Consider the following 18920-nt stretch of genomic DNA (forward strand, 5'->3'; position numbering starts at 1 on the left):
CTGATAAGAAATTAGACCCAGAAAAAAATAAATAATTCTTACACCTCAACAATAAAAAGACAAGCAATCTAACTTTAAAGTGAGCAAAAAATCTGAATAAACATTTCTCCATGGAAGATATATAAATGAGCAATAAGCACATGAAAATATGCTTGACATCTGTCACTAAAAAATGCAAATCAAGGGCACCTGGCTGGTTCAGCTGGTTGAGCATCTGACTCTTGATTTTGGTTCAGGTCATGATCTCACAGTTCATGAGTTCGAGCCCCACATCAGGTTCTACACTGGCTCCCTCTCTCTGTGCCTCCCTCACTGGCTTTTTCTCTCTCTCAAAATAAACAAATAAACTTTAAAAAATGCAAATCAAAACCACAATAATATACCACTTACTTCACACCCGTTAGAATGGCTAGAATCAAAAAGTAAGATGATAAGGGTTGGTGAAAAAAGGGAAAACTGGAGCTCTTATACACTGCTGGTGGGATTGTAAAATGATGCAGACACTTTACGAGACAGTTTTAGAGTTCAAATAATTAAACATAGAGTTACCATATGACCCAGGAGTGGCACTCTTTGGTACATACCCAAGAGAATTGAAAATAGGTGTTCAAAAAGAACTTGTACATTAATGTCTATAGTGGCATAATTCATAACAGCCAAAAGGTATAAACAACCCAATGTCCATCAATAATGAATGGATAAACAATATGTGGTATATCCCTACAATGGAATAGTATTCAGCCACAAAAAGGAATGAAGTACAGTAAAACCTTGGATTGCAAGTAACTTGTTCTGTGAGTGTTCCGCAAGACAAGCAAACATTTATAATACATTTTAACTTGAAAAATGAGTGATGTCTTGCAATATGAGCAGTACATGATGCTGACATCATATAATCACAATTGAATCAATGGTCTTTCTCTCTCTTGCTACGGGATTGTGGATGATCATCAATGCAATGTCACATTTCCACAAAATCTTCAAAAGGAGGCAAAAGTAAATATCATTGGATAGGTTCCTTAATAAAGTTGCACTAAAAGAAAAAGATTCCATTGAGCCAATAGACAGCAGTGATTCCATTAGTGATAGTAAAAGTCGCCTTACACAATAACTCTCCTCTCTTCTTGTCTCCCTCACACTAACCACGAAGGTTTTCAAAGGTAAGTGCAGGTTAATTTGTTTTTCTTTATACTTTGTATTTTATTTACTATTTTGTATTATAGTATAGTATTGTAATCATTTTTACATGAATATTTTTGGGTTGTGAAATGAATCATCTGAGTTTCCATTTTTTCTTATGGGTTAATTTGCTTTGATATACAAGTGCTTTGGATTCTAAGCATGTTTCTGGAACAAATTATGCTCACAAACCAAGGTTTTATTGTACTTATACATGCTACAACATAGATGAAACTGGAAGACATAATGCTAAGTGAAAGAAGCCAGTCACAAAATACTACACATTGTACAACTCCATTTATATGAAATATCCAGAATAGGCAAATCTATAAAGTCAGAAAATATATTACTGGTTGCTCAAGACTTGAGGGAAAGGAGAAATGGGGAAATATGGAGGTGATAACTGAAGGGTTTGGGGTTTCTTTTTAAGGTGATGAAAATGTTCTAAGATTGTGGCAATGGTTGCACAATTTTGTGTAAATACTAAAGACCATTCAATCATACACTTTAAATGGGCAAATGGCATAGTATATGAATTATATGTCAATAAAGTTGTTAAAGAAAGAAAAATGTTGTAGGGGTCCCTGGTTGTCTCAGTCAGTTAAGCATCTGACTTCTGATTTTGGCTCAGGTCATAATCTCATGGTTGTGAGATTGAGTCCTGAGTTGCATGCACTCTGTCAGTGCAAAGACTGCTTGGGATTCTCTCTCTCCCTCTTTCTTTGCCCCTTCCCCACTTATAAGCATTCTCTCTCTTTCTCTCTCTCTCAAAATAAATAAATATTTTTTAAAAAGAGAAAAATGTGTAAACAGAATCATACAATATGCAGTCTTGATTCTGGCTTCTTCCACTCAGCATAATGCATTTGCAATTGATCCACGTTGGTGCATGTATTCGCAGCTTGTTTCCTTTTAAGTTTATCCATTACCCCATTAAGAAACATTTGAATTGTCCAGTTTTTGAAGATTACAAATAAAGCCACTGTAAACATCTGTATACATGTTTTTGTGCAAACATAGGTTATCACTGCACTTGGTATAATAGCTGTTTTAAAGTCTTTATCTACTAAATTTATCATTGCTGACATTTCTGGGTCTGCTTCTACTGACTGATTTTTTTAAATGTTTATTTGAGAGAGAGAGAGAGAGTGCATGACAAGTGGGGGTGGGTCGGAGAGAGAGAAAGTGTGCATGGGGGACTGGCAGCGACAGAGAGTGAGGGAGAATCCCAAGCAGGCTTCATGCTGTCACCGCAAAGCCCAATGTGGGGCTCAATCTCACGATTTGTGAGATCATGACCTGAGCCGAAATCAAGAGTCGGACGCTTAACCAACTGAGCCACCCAGGTGCCCCATCTACTGATTGATATTCACTGGTTATGGGTCCATTTGCCGGGGGCACCTGGCTGACTCAGTCAGTAGAGCATGTGACTCCTGATCTTGGCATTGTGAGTTCGAGCCCCACGTTGGGCATAGATACTACTTTAAAAAAGTTCATTCTGCTTTATATGTCAATAAAGTTTTACTGGATTCTGGACAATAAGAATTGTACATAGTTGAGTGTTTGGACTTGGTTGTTTTCCCCTAAAAAGTGTTGAATTTTATTTTGGCAGGCAAGTAAGCCAGATCCTTTCAAGGCTTGTTTTTAAGCTGTTAATAAGATTGAATTTGGAGGACTTCACTAAAGGGTTGGTTTAGTTCTACTGCTAAGGTGTAACCTATCTGGAGTCCCTCCTAAATATTCTGGGTTTTCAACAAGGTCTGTCCACGTAACCGGTAATTTTGTGAATATTTCCCAGCGCGGTGACAACTCTAGGAATTGTTTAGCTTACGAATGGGGAGAAAACTCCCCAACAGATTTCTTTGTCCAAACTTATAGAATTTCTAACCACACTTGAGATGCTGAATATTCAACCAAAGACTCAGGGGACCCCTATGCCAACTTCTGGAGCTCTTTCTCTGTATAGGTCCCTTCCTTCGGATATTCTGTCCCCAACTACTTCAGCTTTCTCAAACTCTAATCTCTGTTTCTTCAACTCAGCAAGATGGTCATGTTCTGCTTGTTTTCCCCCTCTCTGTGGTGGTGGTCCCCAGAGTACCTCCTGACAGGCCAATTTTAAGGCTCATCCTGCTTTTCTTCTCTCAGGGATCACAGTTCTGTATTTTCTGTTGTTTAAAATCTGAAAATAGTTGCTTCACATATTTTTCCTAGTTCCCTAGCTGTTCACAGCAAGACAGCAAGTCTGTTAACACTATTTCTTCATGACTAAAAGTGGAATTTGATCATTCTATTGGATTTTTGCTGTCCTGTGGGATTTTTCACATTCTCTCCCATATGAATGAATATAAGATTTAATGGATTGAGTATGAGCTTTGAAGCCAGAGACACCTAGATTCAAATACTGATTCTGATGGTTTGTAATCTGGCAAACTTAGACATGCTACTTAATGTCTATGAACTTTCATTTCTTCAGCCGTAAAATGTTATGCAAAGTTGTTGTTGGGATTAATTGAAACCATGTATATATAGCTCTTTGTGGGCACTTACTGAATGGTGATATTATTTATATAATAGCTATTTGGGAGCACCTGGGTTGCTCAGTGGTTGAGCATCTGACTCTCAATTTCGGCTCAGGTCATGATCCCAGGGGCATGGGATTGAGCCCCAAGTTAGGCTCCACACTGAGCATGAAGCCTGCTTAAGATTTCTTTTCTCACTCTCTCTGCCTCTCTCTCAGGGTGCCTAGGTGGCTCAGTCAGTTAAGTGTCCGACTTCAGCTCAGGTCATGAGCTCACGGTTTGTGGGTTTGGGGCCCAAGTTGGGCTCTGGGCTGACAGCTCCGAGCCTGCTTCAGATTCTCTGTCTCTCTCTGCCTCTCCCTTAAAAATAAATATTTTTTAAAAAAAGATTCTCTCTCTCCCTCTGCTCCTCTCCCTTGCTTGCTCTCTCTCTAAAAATGTATTTTAAAAAACACAGCTATTTTTTTGTTTTATTTTCCTAAACAGTTTTGAATCAGGAATTTGGTTTATCTTTGTGCACACTACCTTTGTATGATGATTCACACATGATAGGCTTCATATAAATCTGCTGACTGAATAAATGTTGATAGCTTACAACTAGAATACTTTAGAATATTACTTTCAACTTTTTCACAATGAGCTTCATGTAGACTTGTTTAAATATCAAAAATGTGTCATTAGGTATAAAGTTTCTTCTTGTTCTAACTTTGGTTATCAAGGGAGGATCCCTCCATCATGCAGGAAGAAGCTAATTTGAGGTCGTGGCTCCATAAAGTATATACATATAACTTCTGTTTCTAGTTCTTCTTTACCACTATCTGAAGCACCAGTCTTCTGAAGTCTTCGGTCTCAGTTTTGAGATCCTAATATAAATGCTAAAAGAATTATTCTCCCTATGATGCCTGGATTTGTTATAAACCATAATCTTTTCTGTTTACCAATAGACAATTTGGCTTCAAATGGAAAACTAGAAGCACATATAAAAAGTATTAGAAAAATTGGCCAACTGAATATAGTTCTAGATAATTAAGTAACATTATTTTTTTCCAATGTACAATTAACTAATCTCAACAAAGTCTTCACTTTGAAAAAAACCCTAATTTTTTTTTTACTTTTATTTGCATTTATGTTATGCAGTTGACTCTTGGACCATAAATTTTTGTTTCTTGAGTTTCTTCTGGGATATCTTTTTCTTCTATGCAACCTCTTCTTCAGGTTTAGGAAAAATCTGCTCTTTTTCAGTAAGGATCATCTCAGTGTGGCAGGGAAAGCTCATGTATGGGTTAACTTGACTATGAGCCCTGTAAGTTCTATGCCATATCTTGGGGGCTTTGTTCACCTGGATATACTCAATGACCAGAGAATCTACATCTAAACCTTTAAGTTCAGCATTACTGTCTACAGTAAAAATTCACCACTCTTTTTGGGTCACTGACTCTGTGTCCAATCCCACTGTTTGGCCTGGGTACACCTACCAACTCCACCATTATAGTGACTGAATGGCACACATTGCTTCTGCAAAGTGATATCTTTCAGATACTTGGTGATTTTCAGATATGCATATCCTTGATGGCCTGGGCAGTTTCACATGTGTTCTTAAAGTGAACATGAAGATTTGAGCCTCCTGATTTGCATGATTTTTAGAGTTTTCTGGGTCAGGTGAATAGCAAACCATTTTCACAGATCACCTCAGGCCACTTACAAGAAGAGAAAAAAAATCCTAATTTAAATAGAACCTAATATTCGTTTTAGTTTAATGATTTTAGTATGATAATATGTATTATTTCAGGCTATTAGAAGTATCTTTTTTTTTAGGTTTATTTATGTATTTTGAGAGAGAGAAAGCAGGAAAGGGGCAGAGGAGAGAGAGAATCCCACGCAGGCTCCGCACTGTCAGCACAGAGCCTGACACTGGGCTAGAACTCATGAACTGCCAAGATCATGATCTAAGCCGAAATCAAGAGTTGGATGCTTAACCAACTGAGCCACCCAGGCGCCCCACAAGAATCTTTTTTTTAGTGTTTATTTATTTTTGAGACAGAGAAAATATGAGCGGGGGAGGAGCAGAGAGGGGGACACAGGATCCAAAGCAAGCTCCGCACTAACAGCAGCAAGCCCAATGCAGGGCTTGAACTCATGAACTATGAGATCATGAGCTGAGCCGAAGTTGGATGCTCAACAAATTGAGCCACCCAGGTGCCCCTCACAAGTATCTTTTTTTAAACAGAACATTTCTAAGTCTTACTCCCTTTCTTAAAATAAAGTTTACTTATTTACTTTGAGGGGAGAGGGGCAGACAGAGAGAGAGAGAGAGAGAGAGAGAGAATCCCAAGCAGGCTCCAGCATGGAGCCCAACATGGGACTTGATGCCACGAATGGTGAGATCATGACTTGAGCCAAAATCAAGAATTGGACTCTTAACTGACAGAGCCACCCAGGAGCCCCACTCCCCCACCACTGCCTTTTTTTTTTAAACAAAACTTATTTATTTTACTGCTAGGATTTAATAATAGTACATTCAAATTGCTCCTACCTAAGGTTACTCACTATACTCAACTTTTCTTCTGCTATAATAAATATCAATATACTTATTTCTTTATGTAAGTGAAACATAACAGATAATTAGTGTGGCTCTTCCCATTAGAAATAATTCTCTGATAGGTTATAGAATGATTCATATAAAAAAAAGAAATGACTTATAGGGCTGTGGGAAATTCAACCAACTTTCATTCCTCCTTGCATGGTTAATAGAGGATAACATTTACATTCTATAACGTAAAACAAAAATTAATTGAAAAAATGTTCCTATTTGACAAAAAGAAACTTTGTGGAAAGGACTATAGCTCCATGATAGAGAATGATGTGTGGTTTTTAAGTCTGAATATTTTCTGTAGATAATGTGCCTTCTCCAACGTTTTCAATAATCAACTCCATTTCCAAGAATCTAAGATATCCTTGCCAACACTACATTGTATCAAATAAAGCATATATGTTCATGAGATGTGATGCTATGAAAACCACCAGACTATACCTCAAAAATGCAAAACTTCAGTTTAGAGTTTAGTAGGAAAAAATATATTCTGAATGAAAAGGTTCTCATTTCAATTCACTTACTGGAATACAAAGAAATTCTAAGGAATTCAGAAAATATCTTTCTAGTCCACACTTAAATGGTACCATTTACTTTGATGCTAATGTAATTTACATTCTAATTTCTCAAAAACAAATCATTTTCACTAATCAAATGTGTTAGTATAAAAGGGTAAAAAATGGGCTTCATGCAGCAATAAAATGCATCTAAAAATGTTCATTGTAACTAAATAAAATGATAAACTATTGAATTGGTTTTTAAGAAATACTTGTGGCTGTTATATTCTTAAAAATTCTGTCTTTAGCTCAAATTAAAAAAACATCATTTGTATGAATTATTTATCCATCAGTTAAATTAATGTGTCACAGATGAGAAAAATATACCATGCTGGATCAAGATTACTAGGTACAAAGGAAAGGCCTAGAGAAAGATGTGTACAGAATATCTAACTATTCTTTCTAACATGGAGGTACAAAGACTCATAAGGAGCTTGGAAAATTAGAAAATTATAGCATATGGGCCCCTATCTAAAAAATTGATACAAATATGAATTCTAAAATAGCTATAATGGTTTAATAAACTAGGACCATCAGTCTTTAAAGTAGATGTGGGCAACATTAGCCCTCCATTTTTAAAAATATGTATTTATTTTTGAGAGAGAGAGAGCACAAGCAGGGGAGGGGCAGAGAGAGCAGAGGGAGACAGAGAATATGAAGCAGTTTCCAGGCTCCCAGCTGTCAGCACAGAGCCCAACGCGGGGCTCGAACTCACAAACCATGGGATCATGACCTGAGCCAAAGTTGGAGGCTTAACAGACTGAGCCACCCAGGCGCCCCAGCCCTCCATTTTTTTTATAGCTGTCTGTACATGTCAGTAATTACTAGAATCCTTTAAGGAGCCTAAGTTAATTATTAGAAAGTATTTTAGTACTCTATTAGAAAGAAGTACTTTTCCCTCATCATTTAAACAGCATAAAATTTAAATAAGATTCCATATCCAATTCCGGAACATGTGTTGATTGTCACAAGATAGCGAGTTCTTTAAAGAAGCCTGTCCAGGGTTTTCTGTCTAGTATATAGATCTATTGTTATCTGTCCAATTAACTACAACAGAGAAAACAGGCCCAACTTCCCAGTATACTAGGAGGTGCCATTGTGTTTGTGTGCCCTTCCTTACTAGCTAGATATTAAGCCCAAACCATCGCTATTAGGAAAGAAGACCTATCCTGAGGGTGTTGCAGAGGTAGATAAAATGATAAGGACACATTTAGGATGGGGTTTTCCAGACAGTTCTATGTAACCCTGTTTTGTTCTAGGATTCCTTCTGGGCTCTGTGTTCTATTTTCCAAATGGAGTTAGGTTTTAAGAATTCTTATAACTTGAGGCACCTGGGTGGCTTGGTCAGTTAAGCGTCCAACTTCAGCTCAGGTCATGATCTCCTGGCTCTGTGGGTTTGAGCCTCACATTGGGCTCTCTGCTGTCAGCATGGAGGCCACTTTGGATCCTGTCTTCCTCTCTCTGCCCTTTCCCTGCTTGTGTGTGTGCATGCTATCTCAAAAATAAACATTTAAAAATAAAAAAAAAAAAGAGTTCTTACAACTTAAAAATTTTTTAAATTTCAAACCTGTGTGCTTTTATCATTTCTGAATTTACTGCCAAATTACAATCTCACTTTTACATTGTTCCTTGGATCTTAAGGATCGATCATACCAGAAAATGAATATTTGTACTATTCAAATATTGAATAATTTCAACTACTGATGAAAATTCTTCATATTTCTTTTTCTGTGACTGAGATAAGGAATAAGATGAAAAAGAAAATTGTGTGAAAGAAATTTTTTTCCATCTTATAGTAGTCTCACAACAAGATCATATGTTAAATTGCTTCTTTACTATAGATGACTGGTGAAAAAGCAGTATAAGCTATTTGATCAAAATTTTGTAGATTTTCTATTTTAAAAGAAAATTTTATGATGTAAGAAAGTTCTTAAAAATCTTTGAGTTAGAGGGGTGCCTGGGTGGCTCTGTCAGTTAGTTGAGCATCTGACTTTGGCTCAGGTCATGATCTCACAGTTCGTGGGTTCGAGCCCCTCATCTGGCTCTGAGCTGACAGCTCGGAGCCTGGAGCCTGCTTCAGATTCTGCATCTTCCTCTATCTCTGCCCCTCTCCCATTCGTGCTCTGTCTCTCTCTGCCTCTCAAAAATAAAGAAACATAAAAAAAAAAAAAAATCTTTGAGTTAGAGGTTACCAAAAGTAGAGATTGTAGCAAAGACATAGAATACAGGGAAAGGTATGGAAAGTTCAGTATTGGAATTACAAGTCATAAAGACAGAAGTTCTCTACTATACTGTACTTTTCAACTTGTTTGGAACGTCCTCTGCCTTAAAATCTGCCAATTAAAATATAATTCATCCATAAAATCACCAATTCAATGAAACCTTCCCACACAGTGCCAATTTATCTTTATTTCTGTATCATAACAGCACAGGCTTTGGAGTCAAATTGCCTTGATCTGAATTGTGGCCCTGCTACTTATTCACTGTGTATGCAGTCTTGTGCTAACTTCTCTAAGTCTGTTTCCTCATTGCAGGGTAATAATAGACTCTACTTCATAAAATAACTGGGAAGATTAAAAGTGACAATACATGTAAAGCCCCGAGAACAATGCTCTGTTGTTAGTTAATATTATTTCTATCATTCATATACTCTCCATTATTATTTGCCATTATATTATGTAGGTGTTGTCTCTTCAGCCAGAGTTACCAAATGTAGAAAATATATTTTGTACACTTTTGTCTTCTTTACAATGCTCAGCAAGGTATTGCTCTTGATAGGAATTCAAAAAACATCCCAGAGAATCTTAGCATGAAAGGGATCTCAGAGGTCACATAAGTTTAACTTTTCCCCTAAGTCATGATTTTTCTCTTGCAACACCCTGGAGACCATCATCTATACTCTATTTTGAACACAGTGTGTGTGTGTGTGTGTGTGTGTGTGTGTGTGTGTGTGTGTGTGTGTAGTGTGTGTGTGTGTATGAACACAGCTGGCGACAAGAGTTCACCTTTCTCAAGACGGTCAGGTTTATTAAACAATTGTCATTATTAGAAAATCTATCCTGAGGAGGTAGAGAAGCTGGCAAGCTTCTAGAAAATGATTTGGTAATACTCATTAAAGAGCTGTGGAAATTTCAGACTCTGTAAATTTCACTCCTGATACCATATCCTTAAAAAACAAGGAAAATTCTGTCACACATACAAAAGTATTTATTATAACACTATTTATAATAGCAAAATCAAGAACTAACCTAAATGTTTAAAAGTAGGGAAATGGGGGGCTCCTGGTTGTCGCAGTCGGTTAAGCGTCCGACTTCAGCCAGGTCACGATCTTGCGGTCTGTGAGTTCGAGCCCCGCATCAGGCTCTGGGCTGATGGCTCAGGGCCTGGAGCCTGTTTCCGATTCTGTGTCTCCCTCTCTCTCTGCCCCTCCCCCGTTCATGCTCTGTCTCTCTCTGTCCCAAAAATAAATAAAAAACGTTGAAAAAAAAACTAAAAAAAAAAAAAAAAGTAGGGAAATGGTAGAGTAAGTACCTATATAAAACAAAAGTTCATTAAAATTAGAAATATGAAGATTAAGGTGGGACATATTTATAAAGTTAAGTATAAAAGTAAAACAAATTGTATATATAAACCATGATTAAAACCATATACAAATATGGGTATCTGTGGAAAAAGACTGGAGGTGATGGAACATACAAAAATGAACATTATTGATAAGATGGTAGCAGTTAGAAGATTTGCATTGCTTTTTAAATTACCTTAATGTCATTATAATAATGCCTTCAAATTTTAAAGAGAAAGTTCTTCCTTCTAATGATTCAAAATCAACCTCCTCTCACCCCTGTGATTTTCATTTCCTGTCTCTCCTTCTGCCCTTTGAAGTTACACAAAATAAATGAACTTGAAATATTTGAAAATGATTATTATAGTTTTACTACCCTCATTCTCTGGTACTCTAGAAGACAGATTAGAGAGGCAATGCCGACATCAGGGAGACTCAGTAAGGAGACTTAGCTGTCAGTCACAAAGAAAGCAAGGATGACAGCCTGAATCAGCACAATGGCAATAGAGCCAAACTTGAGAAATATTTCAAAGGCAAAATAGATGGAAATGGTAACCAAAGGAAGTGAGAACACAGAAGTTGAACACATTCCTGGTCAGGCTGTTTGATAAAATGATGGTTACAACACCAAGATAAGGAACCTGAGGAAAGAAAGAGCATATGTGATCAGAAGTTGAAATTCTATTTGGAGATGTTGAATTTGAGGCACTTGTAGGATATATATGTCTATATATTGATAGAAAGATCAATTTGAAGTTAGGGAGACAAAACCAAACCAGACAAAACATGAATGAAACAGAGAACAAATAACGTCATACCAAAATATACAAATATTTGAAGGTGGGAGAGAGAAAGGTATTTATATTTACGTTATATTTTATATTTATATTTTTTGGTATAAAGTTATTCATGGGGGGCTTTTATAATTGAAAAATCTCTTCTGTTTCTGTAATTATGTCCCCTTTTTAGAGAAGAACATAGAGAACATCTCTAAACTTCCGAATAGACAAAAATTTTTTTTAAAAAACTGCACACAGTAGTTTTTTTAAAAACTATTTGCCACAGCACACTCTTAAGAGACTAAAAAGGCAACTCATAAAGTCAAAGATACTGACAATACATGTATCTGATAAAGGACTTATACATGGAATATATATGCAGAACTACAAATCAGTAAAAATGAAAGATGATAGATCCAATAGAGCCCAATAAATAAAAATGACAACTTGGAAAGACACTTCACCAAAGAGGATATCCAACGTGGTCAATAAACATATGAAAAGATGCTCACCTTCATTAGTCATCAGGGAACTATAAACTAAAACCACAGTGGCATCCCACTATACACCCATCAGAACGGCTAAAATTAAGACAGAAAATGCCAAGGGTTGGTGAGGATGTGGAGCAACCACAACTCTCATACATCGCTGATGGGAATATAAATTAGCACAATCACCTTGGAAATTGTTTTGTAGTATCTATTAAAACTAAATGCAGGGGCACCTGTGTGGCTCAGTTGGTTAAGCGTCCAACTTCAGCTCAGGTCATGATCTCACCGTTTGTTGAGTTTGAGCCCAGCATTGGGCTCTGCTCTCATCATAGAGCCTGATTTGGATCCTCTGTCTCCCTCTCTCTGCCCCACCCCCACTCATGTGCACACACTTTCTCTCTCTCTCTTAAAAATAAATAAACATTTAAAAATAAAATAAAATAAAAATAAATGCACACATATTCTTGACGCAGCAAATCTGCTCCTAGCCGTTCTATTCTCACTGGAAATATGTACATATTTCATTGAGAAACATGTTCGGAATGTTTAGAGCAGTACTATTCATAATAGTCAAAACCAGAAAATTATCTAAATGCCCATCAACATTAGATGAATGAATAGTGAGAACATGCAAGAATATGGATAAATATCACAACATAATGTTGAGAGAACAAATGGCTCATACTCTGATTCTACATCTATAAAATTAAAAACAAGAGAAACTAATCTACGCTAATAGAAGTCAGGATAGAGATATTCTTATTGAATGACTACAAAGTAAGACTTCAAAGTATTTTGTTTCTTCACTGGGTTTTGATTTCACACGTTTATTCAGTAGGCTGGGACAAAGGTGAGACAAACAGGTTACCTAAGGAGCAAAATTTAAGAACGTGCTTACTCTCACCATGCTTGCTTCACCCTCATCCCAGTCCTGATGTTCAGTTTGTGAATACTTATTGAGCAATATCATTATGATGTGTTTTTCCATATGTAAGTTACACTTGGATTTAAGAATGTTAAAGGGGGGGCCACCTGTGTGGTTCAGTCAGTTAAGCATCTGACTCTTAATTTCAGCTCAGGTCATAATCTCTCAGGGTTGTGAGATCAAGCCCTCCACACTAGGCGTGGAGCCTGCTTAAGATTCTGTCTTCCCTCTGCCCCTGTCCTGCACTCTCTCTCTCAAAAATTAAAAATAAGGCGTGCCTGGGTGGCTCAGTCGGTTAAGTGTTTGACTTCAGCTCAGGTCACAATCTCATGGTTCATGGGTTTGAGCCCTGCGTCAGGCTCTGTGCTGACAGCTTGGAGCCTGGAGCCTATTTCAGATTTTTGTCTCCCACTCTCTCTGCCCCTCCCCTGCTTGCTCTTTCTCTCTCCCTCTCAAAAAAAAAAAAAAATTAAAATTTTATTTTATTTTTTTTATTAAAAAAAATTTTTTTTAACATTTATTTATTATTGAGAGACAGAGAGAGACAGAGCATGAGCAGGGGAGGGGCCGAGAGACTGGGAGACACAGAATCCGAAGCAGGCTCCAGGCTCTGAGCCGTCAGCACAGAGCCCAACACGGGGCTCAAACGCACAAACCCACAACCCACAAACAAAACTGACGGAACCACCCAGGCACCCCTAAAAAAATTTTTTAAGAGTAAAAGTAAAATAAAATAAAATAAAATAAAATAAAAGCAAACAGAATTCTGAGTGACAAACTGTGAGTAAGCTCTTCTCTAGACTTACTTAAATCCTTTCACATAATTGGCTGGCTGAGGAAGGAACTTGAATTGACTGAGTTTACCACAAAATTCTGATCTTTGTATATATAGTTCCTATTAAACATATGCTTGACAAATGTTATCACATGTATTATTTAATCTATCAATTGAATTATTCATTCTCAAGTTGTCTGGTTTCATTTCCATTGGTAAAAGAGAAAGAAATTCTTAATTTTGAAAGATAAAAATCCAGTTGAATCGTGTTCATTCTTTTCCTAACCTTGGTTTTTTGGGGGCACCTGGGTGGCTCAGTCAGTTAGGTGATTAACTCTTGATTTTGGCTCAGGTCATGATCTCACAGTTTGTGAGATCAAGCCCCACATCAGGCTCTGCTCTAACAGCACAGAGCTTGCTTGGGATTCTCTCTCTCTCCCTCCCTCTCTCTCTGCTCCTCCCCCGCTCACTTGCTCTCTCTCTCTCTCTCTCTCTGTCTCTCGAAGTAAATAAACATTTAAAAAAATCTTTATTTTTTTAAAACTAGCCTATGTTAGCTATATCTTCCTTGAACAGATTCAGAAGAAAGTTGCATCAGACTCTAAAGCCATTAGCATGTATGACATTGTGAAAATACTAAAGATGGAAAAAAAAATATTGTTTGGTTATATTATTTATATTAATTGAAATAAGACCTCTTCCAATATATGAAATACACCAGATTTAAAGAATCAGAAAGAACATTCAAAAGTTATTTACTATAGTTATCCCTTTAAGGAAGACTCAAACTATCTCAGGCAAACAAATTAGCATCCTAATCTGAAAATAGTTCCTGAAAAGATTTTATAGCATCACTTCCCACTAAGTATTCTAAAAACCCTTTATGTCTAGCTCAGAATCCTTTTAATACAATGTTGACACACATTAAACTTTGTTATCTAGATGACAGGGTGTGGATTTACCTAGGACACAGTGGGGCCCTCGCAAGTACTCAACTCTAGTCTCTACTGGAGAAAGTAGGAAGGTAAAAGGCTGAGTCCTATCTATTTGGTCCAGTGGCTCCAAACAAGCTCCCTGACTTTTCCCAGGGACCTAACCCAAAGCTTGTCTCTGTCCACATAACCAACAGTTGACTATCATTTTGTTTTCACTCTGACTTGAGATTATCTGTAACTTCTTTTCCACCACCTCTGACCACTCAATTATCCCAGTAATCAAGAACTTATTTATACTTCCAGTGAGTATGAATAAATACCTAGAATATTTTTTAAATCCTAAAAATGTTACCTATAAATGGAAGAAAGAAATTCATGGGTACCTTTTATAAAATTCATATATTAGAAAGTCTTTTTCTTCTCCTCATAATGGACAATTTCATCTAACAAAGTATATGCCCTTCTTGAAGACAGTACATTTTTACAGTAAAGACTCCCTGAGGTCAGAAGCTAGTTTTGTTTTAGGTTTTATACCTGGCATACTCCATTGGACTGTTACTGTGATATAACCTGTGTAGGAACTGGAAAATGTTAGCTATGTTTAACTGAAGCAACAGAGTCTCACTAAAGCTTTGTCTTACATGATTGCTGCATTCTTCTTCTTCCTCATCAAAGTCTAGACCCTGATGGGTAATCTCAGTTGTGCTGTTCTCCTGAAAGAGATTGTTCTCCAAATCAGACACTCTGGTGGCCTCAGTTGTGACTTTTACTTTCATGCTATGAAAGCCAGTGGAGACCAATCCCACTTGCAGGTTTACAGGCTCCCCCTCAAACAGCAGGAAGTGTGAATTTACCCCTTCTTTAAAACCAGGGGGTTGGTAATCATGAGGAGTCACTGCAAAATGAAAAGGGCAGAAAACCAAGAAAACTGTGTTTCAATTTAATCAAGAAGTTAGATTAATCTTTCATGTATAGCAACAGATCTCTCAGATGCTTACAAAATCTCTCTATATAAAATATTACTTCAACGCTTAAGAAGGAATTTGACTAGGGGCGCCTGGGTGACTCAGACCAGTAAGCGTCTGACTTTGGCTCAGGTCATGATCTCATCATTTTTGTAGGCTCAAGCCCTGCATCAGGCTCTGCGTTGACAGCGTGGGAACCTGCGTGGGATTCTCTCTCTCTCTGTCCCTCCCCAGCTCATGCTTTCTATAAATAGATAGATAGATAAACAAATTCATAAATAAATATATAAATAAATAGAAGGAATTTGACTAGTGGTCTCCACCTACCTGCATTATAGTAGTGGAGTTTCATAGTAAGTATAACATCATTAGGAAGGGGTCCAAGGTTCTGCATTAGTATGTACAATTTGCGGATCAGTAGAACACTGGCTTTCTTAACATCTTCACTGTTTGTCCCACTTTCGAAGCTTGTACTACTACTATAGCCAAATAGAAAAACAGCATACTTTTCAGTCATATACAATATTGAAAATCTATTTCAAAAAGAACAAAACTCTTTACCATATAATCAAGTAAATATAAAGTAAACATCAGGACACTTGAGATATCTGTAGAATGTAAATTAGAGCAGTGATTGTACTTTTTGCAATGTATATACAATGGATTTCTTAGGTAGCAAGTTCCTAAGGCATTTTAAATATGACCTGATTTCTTAAAAATTTGAGTTACAAATAACCACATAACAGTGAGAACAGTGGATTTAGAATTAAGAGACTTGACAGAGAAAGACAGATACATGTTTTCACTCATATGTGGAATTTGAGCAGAAGACCATGGGGGAAGGGAAGGGGAAAAAATAGTTAACAAACAGAGAGGGAGGGAGGCAAACCATAAGTGACTCTCAAATACAGAGAACAAACCTCTGGGTGATAGGCATTGAGGAGGGCACTTGTTGGGATGAGCACTGGGTTTTGTATGTAAGCAATGAATCACAAGAATCTACTCCCAAAACCAAGAGCACACTGTACACACTGTATGTTAGCCAATTTGACAATAAATTATATTTAAAAAAAAAAAGAATTAGAAGACTTGATTGGGTCTGTGCTAACTAGCTGAATGACCTGGGTCAAGTCATTTAGACACTCTAGGTCAGTTAGCTCACTTGTGAGATAAGCTTTTACACATCTCTACACATCTCCAAATAGAAAATCAGTCATCAGCTCTGGGCCTTTCTACTGTCTGGTTATCTGTCAGAGACATCCCCTCCCCTACATGGATTGCAACAATGGCGATCTATTCTTCTAGCTTTTCTTCTTGTCCACACTGCAATAAGATTCTCTATATTACTGCTGCAACAACACACCTATAGGAAAATCTGCTCATATCACTCTTGCTTAAAATTCTTCTATTACACCTATCACCTTTCAATCAAATTCAAGAATGGTATGTGTGCAATGCCTTTCATGACCAGCCACACCCTCACCTCCAACCTCATCTGCATTTACTACTCAGTTTCTTTTCACCTACATGCCTTTGCACATGCTGCTCACTTTGCTCATATTGTACTTTTCCCACTTTTCCCACTTGTACTTTTTCTGACTCTCCTAAATTCATCCTTTGATAGCTAGCTCATGTGTCACCTCTTTAAGGAAGTTTTTCTTGATAATTCCCATACATTACTCCTGTTTATAACTGTTTGTATGCTCCCCTTTAGATTATGCATGGCTATATCTTCTCATGCCCACAGTACTGTTTTGTGCCAGCTACAGTAAATACTCAATAAATATTTGTGGGATGAATGGATGAATAAGTTGAACCAAATTACCTTCTAACCCTAAATATTTTTAATTTCTCTCCAAAATTCTCTTTTCAAATAGGTCTCATATTTGAGTAGTTTCTAGGAAGAACTATCACTGCAATATATTTGCACAATGCCTTTCACATAGTAATCATTCAATAGTGAAAAATAATCTTAATTGAGTACTGGAGGAAATGTAAATTCATAAAACAGACATTATTAAATGAATACATTTGGTCCTCTTTTGATTTTGAATATATTGTCTACTAAGATTTAACCAATTTGAAATAGGTAGCCTGAGTGAAGGGGCATGTAGCATGTAGCTTATGGGATCTTTCAGTATATATCATATTCATAAAATCATATCATGTAAAATCATACTCAAGACTCTCTTGCACTCTTTTAAAAGGGAAGCTATTTTTACCATGGAAGAGGTGATAAGGTAATTTTGTATGATCAATCATTTAAATAAATGTTTACCTTTAGTTTCTAGGAAACTAGTAATATGCATTACCTTCTCTCCTCCTTAGTAGCTGAAAGATTTGGCCATTTGTGTTACTGCTCACCTCTTGGCATATATGCCTTCATAAAAGAGATTAATCTGGTTGCCAGTAGTACATTTGAATTTTAGAGAGTAAAAGGCAACTGTTTAATGTGGGAGAATATGTATGAAAAGTGTATAATCTTTCAAATGATATATATACATATACATACATATATATATACATATATATACATATATATATTAGTTTATGATGATTAATATTTTAATTCTCATTCTTAGAACTTACTTCCTCTTCACATCCTAGTGCTGTCTGTGTTTTACAAATAAGGGAATAATTAAGGAAGTGAATCTCAGAGAGAAATTCTCAAACTTGCAGTAAATGATAAGACAGAGCTAATAGCACAAAAAATTGAGAATTAGGCCACGTTTCTCTTCAGAGTCATTCCTTTCATGGGCACTCATTCCCCTGACTTGGAGCCCTCTACCACCCAGGGCTTTTCACTATCATCCATCCTCTCCACTTCTATTCTATCTCATCAGCAAAATTAGATCTTTCTGAATCCAAAAGTTACTGGGATAGGAATAAATGTTGCTTTCCAATAAAATATCTCCATCTATACTGGGGACTCTCTGAAGCAAATACCCACGTCTTTGCTCTTTAACCCATTAGTGTATCTAAAATTTGGCACTTTAGGGGCGCCTGGGTGGCTTGGTCGGTTGGGCGGCCGACTTCGGCTCAGGTCACGATCTCGCGGTCCGTGAGTTCGAGCCCCGCGTCGGGCTCTGGGCTGACAGCTCAGAGCCTGGAGCCTGTTTCGGATTCTGTGTCTCCCTCTCCCTCTGCCCCTCCCCTGTTCATGCTCTGTCTCTCTCTGTCTCAAAGATAAATAAACGTTAAAAAAAATTTTTTTTTAATTTGGCACTTTAGACTTGATAGGAAAATACAGTGCTTTCCAGTCTTTTTTCCATACAGGGACACACACACAGAAAATTACATTTGTATGACATACTGGGACAAGCAGGTGAGAATATTTGTGTCTATAGGCAAATAGTTCAGGGATTTCATCTACTCCAGGCCCAGGCTAGCTATCTTGAGGGCAGAGAAGATCAATATCTTGGCACAGCAATTGAGAAACTTTAGATTAGTGGCTAGATAGAATCTTACAGAGTTCTTCAATCAACAACATGTAGACAGCCTCATTAATATTTCGACTACTGTGCCACCCACCAACCACCATTGCCTCCAAGGACCACCACCATCACTGCCACTACCATCAGGTACCATTTACAGCTTTTTAAAATGTGCCAGGCATGGGCCAAGTTTTGTCTATGCATCGTAA

General features: G+C 37.2%; 1 protein-coding gene and 1 pseudogene across 10 annotated transcripts in view; both read right to left on the reverse strand.

The window, feature by feature from the left end:
- Positions 1–18920, reverse strand: part of HORMAD2 (HORMA domain containing 2) — a 92020-nt gene that overhangs the window by 41168 nt on the left and 31932 nt on the right. For 6 of the 10 annotated variants that reach the window (XR_008291598.1, XM_053205876.1, XM_053205879.1 and 3 more), the window contains 2 exons: positions 15605–15756; positions 14954–15207 (listed from right to left, as the gene is read on the reverse strand). Coding sequence is in view for 9 of the 10 variants with exons in the window: in XM_053205876.1 (XP_053061851.1) it covers positions 14954–15207; positions 15605–15756 (406 nt within the window). In the remaining variant the exon portion in view is untranslated. The remainder of the gene's footprint in view (positions 1–14953; positions 15208–15604; positions 15757–18920) is intronic. The other 4 variants (XM_027050710.2, XM_053205881.1, XM_053205880.1 and 1 more) reach the window with 2 other exon arrangements.
- On the reverse strand, positions 2318–7193 carry LOC128312379 (60S ribosomal protein L17-like; annotated as a pseudogene).

This window comes from Acinonyx jubatus, chromosome D3, assembly GCF_027475565.1.
Source record: "Acinonyx jubatus isolate Ajub_Pintada_27869175 chromosome D3, VMU_Ajub_asm_v1.0, whole genome shotgun sequence".
Classification (NCBI taxonomy): Eukaryota; Metazoa; Chordata; class Mammalia; order Carnivora; family Felidae; genus Acinonyx; species Acinonyx jubatus.